The 18,506-nt window shown below is 39.8% G+C and overlaps 1 protein-coding gene across 1 annotated transcript in view; it reads left to right on the top strand.

Annotated features, from left to right (window-relative positions):
* Positions 1-296: 296 nt before the first annotated feature.
* BBS9 (Bardet-Biedl syndrome 9) overlaps positions 297-18,506 on the top strand; it is a gene marked incomplete at its 3' end in the record, with an annotated part of 152,426 nt that continues 134,216 nt past the window's right edge. Inside the window, exons 1-4 of the mRNA XM_010021288.1 lie at positions 297-402; positions 2,012-2,162; positions 3,291-3,355; positions 5,386-5,499. Coding sequence (XP_010019590.1) covers positions 297-402; positions 2,012-2,162; positions 3,291-3,355; positions 5,386-5,499 — 436 coding nt within the window. The remainder of the gene's footprint in view (positions 403-2,011; positions 2,163-3,290; positions 3,356-5,385; positions 5,500-18,506) is intronic.

Here is an 18,506-nt window from a genome sequence, read left to right as displayed (position 1 = left end):
GTATTCTTGTGTGTTTTCTTCAAGTAACTAGCAGTGTGTTTCATAACTAATCCCTAAGGACAAGAAGTTTCCTAGGGTTGTTTTGTGAGCTATATCACCAGAAACCCAGGCCACCTGAAGGCAACATCTATGCAGCTCAGACTGGAGCAATGCGAGGCTAAGAGGTATTTAAGAATGTAAGAAATATACTGAATCAAAGTCGTTGATAGCAAAGGAAACTGTTTGTATGCACAGGTGTGTGTATATATATTTGCATAAACTTTACTAGTGGTTTGTTTCCTTTTCAGTAAAGAAGAATGTCGTTGTTTAAAGCTAGAGACTGGTGGTCCACCACGCTTGGAGAAAAGGAAGAGTTTGACCAAGGCTGTTTGTGTGTTGCTGATGTTGATAATAGTGGGCAAGGTAAATTCAGAAAGACATGGTTACTGATTTTTAGGCTACACAGCTGCCAATTTGCTCCGACCACTGCATATTAGAAGTTTATTGCCCATGTTGTGTGCATTAGTGTAGATGTACTTCAGCTGAGCTATTGATCATGCCACCTCTTGAGGGGCAGAAGCCCTGATTGCTGTGTAACTCTTCTCAGGTGCTTCTGTGGTTTCTAACACATCAGGAACACTTGTGTCTTTGCTGCTGCATGGATCTCCATCCCCTGCCTCCACTGAGACCAAAGGACCTCATTAGCACACCGTCCCTCAAACCTGCTGCTCCCCATTAAAACCTGATGAGCCTGGTTTTATGCCTTTCCCCCTTTACTCGTAATTTAGAGCTCATTCAGTGATCCCTGCTAACTCCTGTGCAAAGATCCTTTCCCCTCTTTGAGGCAGGTGTACCCCATCTCTTGCCAGCAGGCTTGCTGATGTGTGAACTGACCCATGATCACAACCCCCAAATTCCACTGGAGTTCTGAACTGTCTTTTCCTAGTGGAAAAAAAAAGTAATTGATATAAAAGCAGTGTTGTGGGAATAGTAGTCTGCTGCTTTATTTACTTTCCCAACATTATACTTTTCTCTGTGTTTTTAGATGAGGCTTTTTCTTCCAGAGTTCAGGACCCAAAGTGAATCAGCTGGTTACAATTGCCTAACCCCAGGTTGAAACATCCTTACTGAAACCTAAGCATTTTTAAGGAATTAATAACTGCAATGGATTTAGTTTACTGCTGATGGAATACTTGTTCCTGAACTGGGGAAGAGAGTGGGGAAGGCAGTCGGTGTTCTCTGTCTGAGGGTCTTGGGGGTTCAAATCTGTTGTGGCTGAACAAGAGAGGAAGCAAGTGTCTGCTCTCAGTATTTGATGTAGGATCCCATGGATCCTGGCGAACCTGGTTTAGGAGTACTTGTGTGTTCTCCTGGTTTGTGGAGAAGCTTTTATTGGTGTCAGTTTTGATCTGCATTGATAGGATGATCTATATGTGGAAGAAATAAGTACTGGCAACCAGGCTGGGTTGTTGGTTATTTTGGGAGGCACCTCTTTGGTGTTTTCTTTTTTATTAATTATTTTTTGTTACTCCCTAACAACCCAATGACCACTTGCTTAAAATAACTCTGATGTAACTATTGAATTTGTCTTTGTGATAATGGACCTGTCTCAAGAGCAGGTGATCTGAAGGCTCAGCTTTGTGGGCCTCAGGTGGTAATTATCTGCCTTTAGGTTTCCATTTGGCTAAATGTCCCGACTTTAAAATTTCACACTTATGCAGGTGTGGTGTGTCTGTGCACAAATCGGAGACATAGAAACTGAAAGGTTGAAGTACTCTTCAAAACCAGAATGGGACTTTCTAAGTGTGATTGTCAAAATGATGGAATAGTAACAACAGTCAGGGCCACCACCATGATAATTGCTGTATTGAACCCTTTGCTAGTCTTAATCTAGAACACAGAGCATAAGCAATGTTAATTTTGAATCATGGGAATAGTCTTTAGGTATTCTTTGAGGCACTTCTGCAGCAAAATGGATTCCACAGGTGCTGTTGTGATCTCTAGTCTCATTTGGTTACTTTTTTCCTTGTAGATAAAATTATTGTAGGCAGTTATATGGGATATCTCCGAATTTTTAATCCACATCCTGTGAAACCTGGAGATGGAGGACAACCTGAAGACTTGCTCTTGGAAGTGCAGCTACGAGAACCAATATTGCAGGTGGAAGTGGGAAAATTTGTCTCGTAAGTCAACAGCAGGCTTTGCTGCTGTTTGTTTAAGGCTTAGATGTGATTTTCTTTGTTTTGGGGAGGAGTTTTCAGTTTCCAGAGGGACAACTGTTAAGCACATCTGTGAATACTGTAGTATGCGTGTGATCTGCTGCTTGTATCATCTTGATATCAGAGGATTTTTACTTAATGTGTACATGAAGGATAATCTTCCAGATCCTTTTAAGAACTAATTTCTAAAATGAAGTTCTCCTAAGCAGATTCTCTTACAGCCAATTAAATACATGTTCTTAAGGGATTAATTTTAATTTTGAAATAAACTCCTAACACTGCAGCATGAATTTTCTTTTAAAAACAAGAGCAAAACCTGTACTTACTTATAAGGGAGAAACTTGTGCTCCGAGACCAAAGATTGTGAGCTGAAAGGCCTACATCAGTTGGAAACTTGTCCTTTCACTCATGGAGTGACCTTGTGCTGGGTATTCTAATGTCTTACCCTGTGAAATGGTCTAACCCGCTTTCTATAGTTAGAACACAAGAACTGTCTCTGCAGGAAAAGGTTTTGGGGAAGAAGAATGTGAATATAGGATTCCACTGTAGGAATGTGCAAATACAGGATTTGACTTCTGCCTTATACTTTGATTAACTTGGGTTCCATGCACATAATACAACAGTGAATTTAAAAAAGTAATGTATGTGGTTGTTGAATACTACATATTTAGAGGAATGATCCTTACATGCTTTTGGAAGAATTAACAGCACCTTGTTTGAATTGAATTTCAAGCTAAAGTGGGAAAACAGTTGACTTGCTTTTCACCCTTAAATGCAAAAATATGTTCTTAAAAGATTCATTTTAATTTTGAAATTGGCTTCAAATACTTCAATATGCGTTTTAGGAAGATTAGTACTTCTCTTATTCTATTCTATTATCAATTTAGGAAGATTAGTACTTCTCTTACTCTATTCTATTATCAGTTTAGGAAGATTAGTACTTCTGAGATTTCATGCTAGCATAAACCAGCCAAGCCTTTGGATTTGGCCCACACTGGAAAATAATTTCAGCAAGGTTACTTGCATTTTTATCCTTTATGCATTTTACTTGTCATTTATCTGTAAACAGTGCTTTTTTAACCTTCTTTACAGTGGTACTGAAGGACTTCACCTGGCTGTGTTGCATTGTCGAAAACTCTGTGTATATGCTGTTTCAGGTTAGTTACACCCACAAGCTTGCCAGTGATTTTAAGTGTATTCTAAAGTTTGGATTAGGTTAATGCTAAACTTGGTATGTACAGTGTTTGCTCATTGTCTCTGAAGAGCTGCAGTCATGTTCTCTCACTCAAACTCGTGTCTGAAGGGGAATCATTAGTAATTAGGTCTAGATATTTCCCAGTGATTAACAGACTTGCTGATCTGCTGAGTGCTTGAGATGCTCCGGTGTGTGTGTTGGTAGTGCTAGTGAATGACTAGTTCTTATTACAGTTTTAGGAGTGGGTGTTACTGTTCAGCATGCTAATGAAAAAAAAGGTTGTTTAATGACCACTTATCTCTTTAAAAATGAATCCGTTACAATTACTTCTGAACTCAAATCCAGGTGATTCTTAGAAAGCCAGAACACTCATGATGTTGTGCAATGAGGTTAATAGGAGGTTAATACTGGTAAGAAGGTGAAGCTACTGTGTTTTTTCTTAAGTCCCCTTTCTTCTACTGCCTTAAATGCTGTGTTCTGTCAGTATGTGAAGAGGCAAATCACAAAATACCTATTCTGTGCACTGAATTCTTTCTAATATATGCTTAAAGCAAAGCACAGATTTAGGAGATTGTACCCCCATCTTCAAAATTGGACAGCTACGGGTTGTGCATTTTCTGTGTACAGGGACAGCTGTGGCATGTAAGAGCATGGTTTTCTTACAATTTCTGTTAATATCTGCCATCTGAACAGGTACTTCCACATGTGTTCCTTTGGGGAGTAATGATCACTATTTCTTTATGCTTCTGTGGCAAATTACAGTTTCATGAAGTAGGATCTTTATCTGATTTATATGTGTTGCTGTAGCTGTCACTTGTAATAAAATAACTATGCTGCTTATCCTTATGAGACCATCCTTCAGGGCTGACTAACTCATGGCCTCAGTGTTGTATTCCAGTCAATCCAGTGTGTATTCCATATGGGCTGACTGTTTTCTAACTTGTTTTTTCTCCGGTATTGCTACTCAGCTGGTTTCTTCTCCAGCCAGGGCTTTTTTTCCTCATGACTATTCCAGTGCCTTTCCCTAACATGGGCCTGCTTTAGGGGTAACCGCTTAAAAGCTATCTTGGGTTTTAGTTGGAAGAATTGCCTGAAAGGGTACCATAAGCTACGAATCTTTTATAGCATGTTGTTTGAGATGGTATTGGAATAATCTTTGTATACTTAAAGCTATGGTAGGCTTTAGCTTAGGTAACATTCACTCAAAACACCTTTTCCCCTGCTGATGTGAGTGCTCTCAAAGGGTTTTGCTAATATTAGTCTTTTAGTGTCACTCTACAAGATGGAGAACTTTGTTTACTTCATGGGGTGCAGGAAAGGCTTATGATTATCAAAAGGGGAGCTTTAACTTCAGCTTCTTTAGGAAGCTTTTTGAATTTCTCCTAGTTGCCCAAAGGAGTCAGGAAATTGAAGTGCATTTTTAGAGAATGTGATGTGTATCATACAATTACCTTTGTTGCCATGTGTTTGTGTCTTACCTTTGCATTGTTGATTTGCATTTAATTTCAGACAGAGTAAAGGCAAAGTGATAAACGTGCCCTAAGCATAGCTTTGTCCAATTACAGAAGTGACTAGCTATGTCTTAATTTGAGACAAAGACTGTTACAGCTGAGGCTGGTTGTTGGATACAGTATATTCACTATATTCACTGATTAACTAGAGAATTGTAAGAGTTCCCCTTTGAGCTGGCTTTTTTCTGCTCTTAGAGATGTGCCTAATGTGGAGAAAAATATATTAAAGTCATAATCTCAGCCTCTTACTGAATATTTATGCCATATTTAGTATAAGAAGACCTTATTTCTGGTTCTGGCCTTTAGGAATTTGGTATCGTGGTGATTTTTTTTAAATGAAAGCAGCAGTGTGAGCCTTCGTATCTCAAAGCTACTAGGACTAAGTTTCAGGTTGTTTAAGCTGGTACTTCTTTACTTCCTCTACATTGCATGGATCAAAGGTATAAATATATAACTCTTGGGGTTGTTTTTTTTTTTGTAGAAACTCTGGGAAATGTGGAACATGGGAACCAGTATCAGATTAAACTGATGTATGAACACAATCTTCAGAGAACTGCCTGTAATATGACTTATGGTCCATTTGGTGGTGTAAAAGGTAAGCTCCTTGTTGCATATTCTTTATTATTAGTTGTTTGACTGTGAACAGTTGAGGATTAACTTAAATTTTGAAAGGCACCATGATGCTGCTGTCTAGAGAAAACTGTCTTTGTATGGGTGATGGTGCCTTTTATCTGATGCATCTAGAAAATAAATGAGGCAAAAAGAATGTGAAATGCAGAATAGTAGTGTCCTCACATCTTGAACTGGATATGAATTTACAAGGATAATACTGATTTAAAAAAAACCCAAAACATTACAAAACCCCTGGTTCTTCCCTTGTAAAATAACATCTAAAATAATTGTCATCCTTTGTGCTTTAATTCTGTTTTGCTTTTCTACAATTTGCTTATCCTGGACAAGGAAGAAAGTGAACGTCTTCACTCTCCGATCCTAAAATATCAAGTGTCTTTTAAAGATATGCAATGTCGGCTTTAAAAAAAAAAGTATTTAAGCTTTGATTGGAAAAACATAACAGTGGAAAATAGTATTTATGGTGTGGTTGTCATTTTGAGTGAGTTTGATAGATATCAGTCTCTTTGAACTTTTGAATGATGAATGTTTGTGTTCCAATCTGGAACCATTTAGATTTTCTCTACATGACAGTTCTTGCTCTTCAGAAGTAAAGTTTGCCCAACAATATTAAGGGGTGGTAGTTATCTACATAAGTAGTGTCTCTAAACTGTTGGCAGTGTGGTATCACTTTACCAAGGCAGAAAATCTGAATCTTCTGTCTGTAACAGTCTACTAGTAGTAATTCCGCAATGCCTTACCCTAAACTCAAGCTTGTCCCTGGGCTTAAATTCAGCTGGCCAAAATTCATATAACTGATATTGATCAGAGAGACTTTCACCTACTAATTTTGCACAACCACTGTGGGGAAAAATGGTCACCTCCTGTGGGTGAGAAGGTATCTATGCTGTGAGTATCTTGAGGAGTGAGTGTACAGGGAATAGTGTGCTTCCAGGTGTACTATAGTGGAATTGCAGTAAGAGATGTATTGAGGGGATCATAAGCTAAGAGTTGAGGGTGTCGGGAATGGTTCAACAAGAATAAGAAGTGAATACCCAGGTACCAGCATGCAGTTCTGCAGAATAATCTCTGGATTTGTGACATGGTGTTTGTTCACGGAGATCCAAGCAGCAGTGTGACCACAAGCTCAAGCTTGATGCCAGGCCTGTCTCTTATACACCTTATTGTGAGCTGTGGCAAATGCAAGTGATGTCTTTGGAAGAAAATGTCTTTGCAAGCTAGGGAGACACAAGGTAATGTTTTCCCCAGAACCTGCTCAGACAGCCTTTCGCTTTTCAGCTCCTAAGATGGTCAAAATGAGGGCCAGTTGTGACACAGCAGCCAGAACAGCAGAGTTCTGCAAACTTTGTTTTCTAGTAGCACTTCTGCCCCATGTTCCAGTTTGCATTAATGTGTTCAGTGCTGTGAAAAGAATGACCTCAAGTCTTGTTTTGAGGTGGCAACATAATAAACAAGGAAGGCACAGATTTGTGGTTTGTAATAGTAGATGTTCGTATGATAAGAAGCTTTCTGTTTTAAGACCTAAATCTGGGAATATTATAGTGGATGTACCTTAGAGCAGGTATTGAAGTGTCAGAGGAGTAGGCAAAATGAACACTGAAGAAAGTTCTTTTGGGGAAATGCAAGAATATTCTTTTTGGTAGAATTCCTGGACTGAATGTCCTTTTTTTATGTGTCTTTCCTGGAGTGTCTGGTTAGATCTCTTGTCAAGGATGTGTTTTTAATCTTGCCCATAGCCTTTTGTTGTCATCCTTAATACAGCATTGGGGTTTCATTTTCTGTCCAGAGTGAACCAGAAAGGAGGTTTATCAAGTGCTGTTAATTTTAGTAAATGGATGCATGTCCTGGTGTGGCCTGCCATACTATCTGTGTCTATCTCTGGCAGATGTTCTGGGATGTAATTGAGAGCCAACCAGTCTGTAAATAACTAAATACTTCTTTTACTATCTGCCTTCCACAGGCTTCTCTGGAATTCTTGCCAGGCATCTGCTGACAGTCTTTCCTGCCTTCAGCAGAGGCTAAATCATGATGGTGGCAGTGCTGGGAGCATGCAGCAATGAGCTGGCTTTGCTTACGGTCTGACCTCTAATTCCACTACCAAAACATAGGGAGAGTTTTTGTATTTACTGCCTCCTGTTACTGCTGTGGCTCATATGTGTCTTAGTGCTATCCTCAAGCATCCTTGAAGCAATGTGAAGGTGAAAGCAGCACTTCAGAGGTCATGTTTACAGAGCTACTGAAGCAAACCCAGGAGAATGGCAGCTGAAGAGAGGAGGGAAGCATGAGTACAGGGAAAGCATGCTGTGGGAGTGTCAGGGAGGAGGGTGAATGGCAGTCCCTCAGGAGCATCATCTTTCGTCTGAGGAAGTAAAGAATGCTGTAGGAGTTGACACAGAGCACTTGATCTATGAAGTTGCTCAGGTTTCTCTTGCTGAAGATTATGCTTTTTTCTCTTTATGGAGCTCTTAATCCTATACCTTCAGTGTTAAGAAACTCATTCTACCCAACCATACCACTTAACAGCGGCAAAAGAAAAACAGGATTGGCTTTGTATACACTAATTCATGCTGGTGTCCTCTCAGATATTCTTGAGGGTTTTCTGTCCTGTCTTTGGACCAGCAGTTTTTTGGTTCTAGCTAAAGCTCTATTTCTTTTGTTGGACTGCTTCCACACAGCTGCCTGTCAATTAAATGGATGCTGCTGAAAATGATCAGTTCCCTGCTGCTTGCCCTTACCAAAGAGACAATACTTGCCTCTTGCCATTCAGATACCTCCTGTTATCATTCACAGTGTGGTTTCTGCCCATGTGCAGATGCAGTGCTGTGTTGTATAGCTGGCCGCTGCAGCTGTGCTTTCAACTGAGATGCCAAGTGCTCTCTTGGTCTCTTGATGCTTTAAGGTTGCATAGTCAATTTTGAAAATTGGGATGTAAAGCCAGCACATCGTTTCCATTTCCCATCCTTTGGCCTCTGTGGTGGCGTCTGCTCATTCCTTCAGAGTTTCATTTTCCTTTGGAAAAGGAAGGTTGAACAGCAGAGAAGGTGGCTGGGGCTTACTACTGTCCCCTGCTTCATGGAAAACCCTGTGGGTAAAGAGATTGAGCCCTCTCTGGTCAAGAACCTTCCACAGTGTGGGATATGAGGTACGTAGGGTTGCAAGAGATGCATAAACCAGGCTGGAACAGAGGTCTGAGGCTGCGTGACAGCTGCTGAAATTGGGGAGCAGTTCCATAAGCAGGCAGCAAACTGTGCATAATGGTACAGAAAGGAATTCTCTTTCAATCCTGCAGTTCTCTTCAAACTCATCGAGCTGCTGAAAATCCTCCAGTTCCCTTTACATCCTTAAAGGGGCTGAAGAGGCTGGTTCAGACCAAACTTCCAGTTTTCGTAGTATTGAAGTTCAGTTTAGATTGCATTGGAGTAGAATGTGGTTCTCCAACTTAAAAAGCATCTTAGTGTCTTCAGGATGCCTGTTTTTAAGGAGAAACTGCCTGAAATTTTTCTCTTGACTATTGGTTGACGTAGAGTCCTACCAGAGCTTTTCAGAAATTCAGCAGAACAGCTGTTAGAAGCAGATGCTTTACTCCTATTTTATGTTTTGGCTTGGTTATGAGGCTCCACTAGGCATTCTTTAGCTGGTTGTAGTTAGATGTGTGCTTACATAAACCTCTCCCTGTGCCTGCTTTTGGCAGCTTCATTAGAGAGGAGGATCTCACAGCTTCTATTACTGTGGTAGCTGGGGAAGAATGTCTCTGCAGGTGTTTGACATGTTCAGAATATAGAGACAAACACCACCAGATGTGTATCTCGTTCTCAGTATGTCTTCCAGTGTTTTTGCTTTCCTGTCCCTGCTAGTTTGTGGGAATCTTAGGCCATTGTTACGTTATAATTTGGTTTGTTAAACTGCACATCTGTCCAGCTGAAACGGGATGGAGATGTAGAACGTACAAAGTGCAACTGTCATTACTCAACTGGTGGGATTTTTTGCCTCTTGTATGAAGAAAAAAGGTATTGCGAATTTCTCTGGGGGGAGAATTAAGGTAAACCCCTCTATTTTGTAGCCGAGTTGCCAGCAGCTTCACTCTTGCTAGTGTCTTCAGACTAATGATTGGATGCTATGAGCAACTTTCACATGTGGAAGGATGTTCTCGTAACAGGAACAAATGCAGGAAACCAACAAACCCATTTATTTATCTCATCATGGAAGGTTGAAACCTAAATTAAATAAACGATTAAAGCGATGGAATAAAAAAGCCAAAGACTGAGAAGCTGTTCTGCGACTGGCATAGATTTAACAGCGTGCGTTTGTCTTTGAAGTAGCAGAGTGTGAATTGCGTTTGTCGCCACTAGATGGTCCTCTGGCTACAGGTATTGGTTAGTAGGCTGCATCTCTAAAACTGCTTTTCTACTTGAGCTGATTCTACAGGTGTATTTACTGCGAGACTTGAAGTATAGAAAACACAAAAGTGCTTTCTGAAAACCTGCATAGCAGAAAGTTTCATTGATTGCAACAGAATGTGTCCTGTTGGTTGTAGAAGTTCAGCAAAAAGGCAAAATGAGCTTGAGTCGTGCTTTCACCAAAATTAAGGGGCCAGGAATGTGGGAAATGACAGGGAATTCCCTGATATGTTTAGCTAGAATCCTAGACAAAGCTGATGGAAACATGAAAGAAAGAAGTGGAGAAAACATACAAAGATCAAAATCGAGTGTAGGCAGAGTTAATTGTGATTTACAGCTTTAAATTCTGTGGCAAAGGGAAAGATCAACATACAGAACCGTGCATTTCTTTGCTGCTTTAACTTTGCATTTGGTCCTTGCTGTCTCTGAACACTGGTGCTAAAATGAAAACATGAAACTATCAAGAAGTGACAGAGGAAGAGCAACTAATAATTCTGTATGAAAAAACCCCTGTATTGACAGCCCAGACTTTAAAAACTGAACTTATTTCCTTTGTTATGTAGAATGCATCTATCTGCTTTCCAAATTTTGAACTCTTGCTCATGATCTTAGGGCTGTAAGTTGAATTTGCAATGCTCCGATCCTGGCATATGGGCCTTTTTAGAAAGGATGATTCATGGTAAAACCATGAGTTAGGAGTGCTGAACATTGGTTTTCAACCACGTGAACTTTTAACCTAGCCACAAAATGTCACAGCCCTTAAGTAATGATCAGATTATACAGTCTTCATGTTTTACTTCAGATGTACAACTTCACGAAGTTGAGGTGACTCTGCTGTAAACTTTTTTGGTTTATTTTCCTTTCTTTGAAAGGAAACAAAGGTGAAAAAGCATGCACTTTAATGAGTTATATTGCAGCCCTATTGTGAGGATTCAATTCTACAAAAATAGACTTTATATAAGCCAAGGTGATTCTTCCCCCTGGTGAGACCCCACCTGGAGTTACCACGTTCAGCTCTGGGGCCCCCAGTGTAAGAAGGATGTGGATCTGCTTGAGCTCATCTGGAGAAGGCCAGAAAGATGCTCTGGAGCCAGGCTGAGAGAGCTGGGCTGGTTCAGCCTGGAGAAGAGAAGGCTCCTGAAGGGGACACCTTAGAGCAGCTCCAGTGCCTAAAGGGACTCCAGGAAACCTGGAGAGGGGCTTTGGACAAGGGATGTAAGGACAGGGCAAGGGGAATGGCCTGAACACGCCAGAGGGGAGATTGAGATGAGCTCTTGGGCAGAAACTCTTCCCTGTGAGGGTGCTGAGGCGCTGGCAGAGGTTGCCCAGAGAAGCTGTGGCTGCCCATGAAGGTCAGGTTGGACACAGGGGCCTGGAGCAACCTGCTCTAGTGGAAGGTGTCCCTGCCCGTGGCAGGGGTTGGAGCTGGAGGAGCTTTAAGGTCCCTTCAACACAAACCAGTCTGTGGTTCTATAATTAGACCACCAGAGACTGCTGTGTTAACAGTTCAACTCTCGTGACGCAAAGTTGTGTTTGCTGTTAGTTTACAATATCTTGGAAAGTATTTTTTGTTTTCACATCTATAGTATATTGTCTTTATAAGATACTTGACTCAAATACCATGTTATTGAGTAAGATTATGTTAAAGAACCTGATCAGCTTGTAATAGCAAGAGTAGAGTTTGCGTAACTCTGGCTTATAATTTTGTTTAGGAGTGAAGTGAGAAAGTTGTTGAGCATTTTAGGCTTGTTTAGAGTTGTTGATAACCCAGATGCAAAGCTTTCTCCTTATTACCCCGTTTATCAAAGATGCGAGTTGTTCTCTAATACAAGTGAGGATGTACTTATGCTTTTGTGGTTGTAGCTGCGTGATGCAGAGGCAGCTGTGCTAGTTTTAAAACAGTGTGTATACTAGACACAGCATGAGATGTGTTAGTTTAGAACTGTAGTTAGTATCCCAGACAGCATCTCTAAGATGCTTTCTGTGAGGTATCAAGATACTTGAGGACAAAGAAGTAAAAACAGTTTCAAATGTTGTACAGGGCTGGTAGACCCTAAGTGATGGGACTTCATTTGGGTTATTGAAAGTCCCTACTGGTTGAAAGCTTCTGATAAATGAGTTAAATGTTTTGATGCTGTTAGAAGAATGGAGTGAAGCGAATGAAATGGATGTAGTGTTTTGGTTAAGAATTCCTTTTCTTATTCTTTGTGCAGCAGTGTGCCTCTAGTTCAGTTCTTAAGGCATAAACCTGGTATTAATCTACAAACAGTTGTCTTATTAAGCAATATTCTACATATTATTTAATCATGAAGTTAAAACAGCATTTATAAAAAAGACTGAGAAGATTGTTACATAAGTATTGATGAGATTTTGAGCCAGGATTGTTCAGTTTTGTGATTGACATCATTGATCACAGATTTGTTCCATTCTTAAACAGAGTCATGTAGGTCTAGTTCTTTGAATTAAAATAATGCTGAGTTGGATCTGTTCTAGCTGTGCAGGTATTTTGGTTAATTAATTTAGCAGTGTTGACTTCAATTATATGAAACAGTAGCTGTGAATGATCTTCATATAATAATAATAAAGCTCCTTATAGCTGGGTAATCACTCGGAGACAGTTGAGATATTTGTCAACTGTTTGCTTAAGGACCTCGTGAATTTGCACATTGATAGAGTAGAAGATTTGCAGGAAATTGGCATTAAGCAAAACTCGGTTTTGTCTCTGCAGATCTGTATTACTTCATAATTAATCTTCATAGCCTTTTTCTGATGTGATGTTTAGGTAGTTAGTGCTGAACTTACCTTCATTTTGCCTCTACAACCTGTAGAAATAAACTGTCCTGTGCCTTGACTTGGTCTTTTTCACATTGAGGGTATCTGGAGATGGTGTTTTGTCCTGCCCTTAGTGAAATCTGAGGAAGAGACACCAACTTGGACTGCAGGGGGGGTCTCCTCATAGTTGCAGCAGAGGGGGAGATTCCCCTCCCTCTACGTGCTGGTCCTGCTGTTGGGAATGCAGCCCTGGACACAGGTAGTTTCTGGGCTGCAAGTGCACACTGCTGGGTCATACTGAGCTTTTTCGCTCTTGTTGTTACATGATCTGCTTCTCTTGAAGCTTATAGCCATTAGCCTAAGTCCTTCTAAATGTCTGATGAAATGTTATAGTGGATGGAGAAGTGAAAACAAATCCACTGTTAGTTGAAGCTTAGGTGGCTTTACAGCTTACTCTATATATTTGCTGTGGCCAGTTGTGCATTACACTGAGTGGTGGGCAGGAGAGTAGGTCATACGTGAACAAACAACAGTGCATAAGAAGTGGATGCTAAAATTCTATACTTTGAGGGCTGGTGGATGAAGTGCAGGTTTCCTGAGCTACCATCTGATGTGCTTAGGAGGTGTGTGGGTGATCACATGCTGTAAGAGGAGGATGACCTTTCTCAGGTGAGGGTTGAGTTCTGTGATTGTTCTCCAGGGTGTAAGTGGTATGTTAAGGTGGGTGTATGAATGTTCTCAACACTTCCAGTTTTCTTCTTCAATTTACATCATTAAGATTTTGCCTTTTACTTAAGAACTGAAGAATCAGCATATTGATAGCTTGCCATCGGGGGACACAAGCTATTGGGTTACTCTTGAATAGAATGCTGATTTTATTTAGTGACAGGGAGGAAGCATAGTTTAATAACCTTGCTTTGGTAGTGGCTGAGTTATTTTGAGTGATATTCACTTGTAGATAATGGCTTTTTATTTTCACTGCAAAAGCAATATTACTCTTTTATGTGATTCCACAGAATATACTTGCATTATCTAATAGTTCAATAATAAGTGTATTTATCCTGTTTTTATAGAACCTCTTCAAACGCTTTGATAAATGATTTAGAATTGGATCCTCCTAATAATGCACAGATTTTGGAAATCATTTTTTCTTCTGGAAACTTAATGCCTTAAGTGAGCTTCCAGCCTAGTTCAGATATATTTGAACTTGTTCAATGGGTACTGCACCAATAAAAGGAAATAATAAAACAACAGTAAAAAGAAGGAAAAAAGAAAATACAACTTTGACATGAAAAAGTTACAAGCAAAAAGAAGTGTGAAAATACCTTGAACCTGTCTTTTCCTCAGCAAATAGCCTTGAATTAATTTTACTTTTATTATAGCACTGGCCTAGAGGCAAAGTATGCTGCAGAGTTCCAACAAAGAGGGTGCTATACAGAGGAATTTTCTTAATAATGAGATGCAACATATGTGTAAACCATGCGACCTTGTAACAGGAAACTCTGTAAGAAGGGTTAGACTGTGCTTAACTTTTCCACAATTCTGCAAGAATGAGTTTTATTAGGTGTTAGTCAGAAAAAAATTATCAGCTGAGTTTTATGCTGTAAGGTTAAATGATTCTTGTGACTGTGTTTAAATACAGCAGCAGTATAAATTTGGACTTGGATTTATTGGCTAGTTCTGGTAAGGAGAGGAATGTTTAACTGTTACCTTCCTGTTAAATTGCTTCTGGATAAGGGCAGATGATTTGAAAGGCTTGGGCATCAGGAGTTTTTTCACGGAATAGGTCTGCTGATGACTATTTCTAAATGGTTTCTCATGTAGCTTTGGACACCTGGGTTTTTCTTTTGTAAATTATGGACTTAGAACCTCTTTTAAATTGATGATGTGGATGGAAAAAACAGTCAAGGAAAGTGTTGTGTGAATCTCTCACCATCCATTTCCTTTCACCTTTCTCACCTTCTGGTAACGGTAATGACTAAGATCAGAGGCTAACTGAAGTGAAAAATCCCATTGCCTTCAGTATGTGAGAACTCTGCTTCAATTACACATTGTTGGAGATAGCATTTAATCTGCATTTCACTTGAAGCACTACGATTAAAATGAAGGAAAACCAATTGTAGAAATAGAGAACTGTGGGAGCTCTGGTATATGTAAGTGAAAGACTTGGTTTTCCAAACTTTGGTAGATTTTATGTGATACTTTCTTTGAATTTCTTTAGTGGAAGTACAGTACCCAAATGTGTGCAGTCATGGTGCACTGGTAGTATAAAATGTTCTGTATCTCACATGTGGGGTTACGGCTCTAGCAGTGCTCCTGCCAAGAATCAGCAAGTGCCAAGCAGAACAATAATTACCTCATATGTTTTTAATAGTGCGTGTATATTAATAATGACCCAATCTTGCATTTCTCCTTTTGCTGACATATTGTTGACTCATATTTAATTCATCATCCTCCTCTAATTCCCAAATTCTTCTTCTTAGTGCTGTTGCCTGCCGTTCTCTGGTTTCCTGTGAGACAGTGGTCTGAGATCATATCAGATGTTTGCCTGAAGTTTAGAGATGCTGTCTCTAAAGTTTAGAGATGCAGTATATATTATTACTCTGTCTAATAAATAGTTTGGCATGATGAATTTTCTGTTACTTCAAACCTCTGTGCAGCCTTATTATTTACACATGTACTTTCTTAGTAAATGTCCCTGCATTTTATGTGGATGCATTTGTCTATCAGATTTGCTTGCTTTCTTCATCCAAAAGAATGCAGTTTTCTATTCAGTCTCCTTTTGTCTTCTCCAAGGGTCTTTCAGAAGCGTTTGTATGTAGCATTTGCTTATATCTAGTATTCATCCATGACTATTCCATGACAAAGTCTCTAACTTGTACGAATTTATTTGGAAGGTCACCAAAACCTTGTTAGTTGCTTTTCCTAGAGGGGTGAAGTGCGTCTTGTTCAGGCTGTCGTGCTTTCTCCTAATTCTAGTTTGGGTTATTAGGTTTGGTGCAAATAATTTCTGTTAGAAATCATTCAAGAGAGATTTTTTTCCTTGGAGTGTCAATAGTGTGAGGGAACAAACTGGCAAGAGGAGATGAAAATCAATACAACTGTGACAAGGTAATCTTACTTTCAGATTCATGAGGAGAATTCTAACTTTGTGGTATCCACTTAGTTCTGATCATGGTTACAACTTGTTTAGACCTTGTTGATAGGTTTATTGTTGGGAAAATAGGGCAACTGGGCATATGCAGTTGAATAAGATTTACAAAAGTGTCACCAAATACCTAGAAATTCAAGAAGCTGGTAAAAACTGAAGTTAGATTTAATTGTATATAGTTGTTTTGCGTAGAACTGCCATGTTTTCCCCTGGGTGGCAATGCAAGCTTTGGTAAGTGAGACTTGAGCTTACCTTCACCATAGTTCTTGCTTAGTAGCAGAGCCTCTGCCTACTGGATGTTCAAGGGCTGGTGCTGTACAATGCTGTCGTTTCAAAGGGCAAAGTTTTAGGGGAATCAAGAGAATTCAGAATGGTTTAAAGAAAAGTTCAGCAGAGCAGGAAGTGTTCATAAGTAAAAGAAATAATGCTGCAGCTTTGCTAAACTTTTCTGTTTCTTTAACATGACTGAGTCTGATCTTGACCCTGGTTTAATGAAGATAAACACAACCCCTCCAAAGAAATAAATCGTATTTGGTGACTATAATGAAAAGGACAAGGAAGGATTACAGCAGAAACAAAATGTTTGCAACTGCTCCTTGGTAGACTTCTCTGAATATTGCTCTTTGTTTGGGATGAAAATGCCTCATCCTGCTTACCTGCAAAAGTGTGAAAAGAATACATTGCAAGGTTAGTGACGAAGGAGTAAGATAATCTCAGCATTTGCAGTGTGCTTCCAACACTCTTAAATACAAGATAACAAATTGTTCCTGCTTTGCTAAATCCATGGTGTCTTTTCTGAGATTGCCAAAAAGGAAATCCATGGGGATGGTGATTATTTTGTTGATGGAGACGTAATTCGTGGACTCATTTGACCACAAAGTAAGAGTTAGTCCTTCCTGTGTGTTGGTTAGTAGCCGAGGAGATATATAAGCAAATGATCTGAGTGTGAAAAGTGGCTGTATTTTACGGTGGTTTTGAGGATCTTTAGTCAAGCTGTGTATTTCTAATTTTAGCGGGGTATTTGAAACTACTTGAAGAGGTAGAGGTGTTCCATGTAACAGCCTGTGAACTGCCACTTTTGCATTGCAAGCCTCAGACTGTTAGGCTTTGTTCTAAACTGGTTTTCAGGAGTTCTTTGGATGTGGCTTCAGTTATTCTGGAGTGTGTTCTTCAGCAAATATTTTCAACCATTCTCTAGCTCAGAATTAGTCAAGAATCAAAATACTTTGGGAAGTGCTCGGGAATCGTGAAGCTTCTTCCTTTAAGGAGATTAGAAATGAAGAAATAGGAGGAAAGATGGGGAATTTCACTGGGTTTTAACAGTGGGATTTTGTATTCTGTTTGGTTATAAATCTGCAGGGCTGTCTTAAATGGAAGTGTAAACATGGTGTATTTATTGTCTGATGGTGGCTTAAGATCCTACTGGTATCTTTTGAAAGTACCTAAAATATTGCAGAATAGGGCCTATATTCAGCTGAGCTCAATACAAGGTCTGCTATTGGTTTGTGATTCATTAAAAACATCCGTGTGCCTTAACTATAAAGTCAAAGGCTATTGATTTGGGAGGGCAAATGCTTGTTTTTACTTCATTTTTATTTGTGGGAGATTTGCTAGCTCAGTAAGATGTTCTGTAATATTTATATGATATAGGATAGGTGTATAAATGCAGATGAAGGCAGCTTGCCATTGCAAAGGTTCCCAGACTAGAATTTCTCCTATCCTCTTTAGGAAAAGCATATGTCAGTGCTCTTTTTAAAGACCCGTTCTGTTTATACTGTCTGGAATTAATGCTGTATTGAAAAACAGATTTTAGTACTATTAGGGGAGGAGATTTTACCTTTCATGTTTATACAGTGCCAAATAGTGGACTTTTTTTTCAGTAGCAACTGAAAAAGTGTGCTGGATGTTGCAGCTGTGATACTTCACTGCATTTAAATCTTCTGTGCTGCTTTGCCTCATATTAGTGTTGTTTCTAAGGGTCCTGCCACCATCTCAGGTCAGTATCATAAATGGATCATTCCCAAGTCATCATCTTCAGTAACAGCAGATCAAGAATAAAGGAGTGTATCACAGGTCTCTAAAGGATTGATTGTGTAAGTGAGGGCTGATTGGCCTTTGCAGATACTTTAATAGTTCAAGATCTTGTCATCTAAATCCCCCTGATGCTTTATGGCAAGCTGAAGCCTGCAAGAGGTTAGGTAGGGAGGATACAGGATGATGGCTGAGAGAAGCAGGAAGATGCTCTTTCTCGTGGCAGCTCCAACTGCCTGCTTTACTGTGTCTTGACCAGGGAGTGGTCTTACAGAGCGGGCTGTTGCAGAGAGAGCATCTCTTGTGTTGGGACTTGTGACCATGTTTTGCTGCACTGCTTTGATTTTGGGAAGGGATTACAAAATAATGAAAGCTGACATCAGTGGAATAAGCATTGAGCGTTTTCCTTAAACACTTGGGTTATTTTCTCTTAAACTCCTATCCACTTCTCTGTTTTTCTTCCCTTCCAGCAGAAAAGCACTGAGTCAGCCTCAGCTGGAACATAGGTACGCGTCGTGCATTGTTTGGGATGGGGACATGCTTTAGCGTTGGATGATGCGGGGTGTTTGTCCCTTTCTTCTGGGTATTGTACCACCTTGGCAGTGCCATCAGGTCCTCTGG

This window comes from Nestor notabilis, unplaced genomic scaffold, assembly GCF_000696875.1.
Source record: "Nestor notabilis isolate BGI_N333 unplaced genomic scaffold, ASM69687v1 scaffold4969, whole genome shotgun sequence".
In the NCBI taxonomy this organism is placed as follows: domain Eukaryota; kingdom Metazoa; phylum Chordata; class Aves; order Psittaciformes; family Psittacidae; genus Nestor; species Nestor notabilis.
This window is presented reverse-complemented; position numbering and strand designations above follow the sequence as displayed.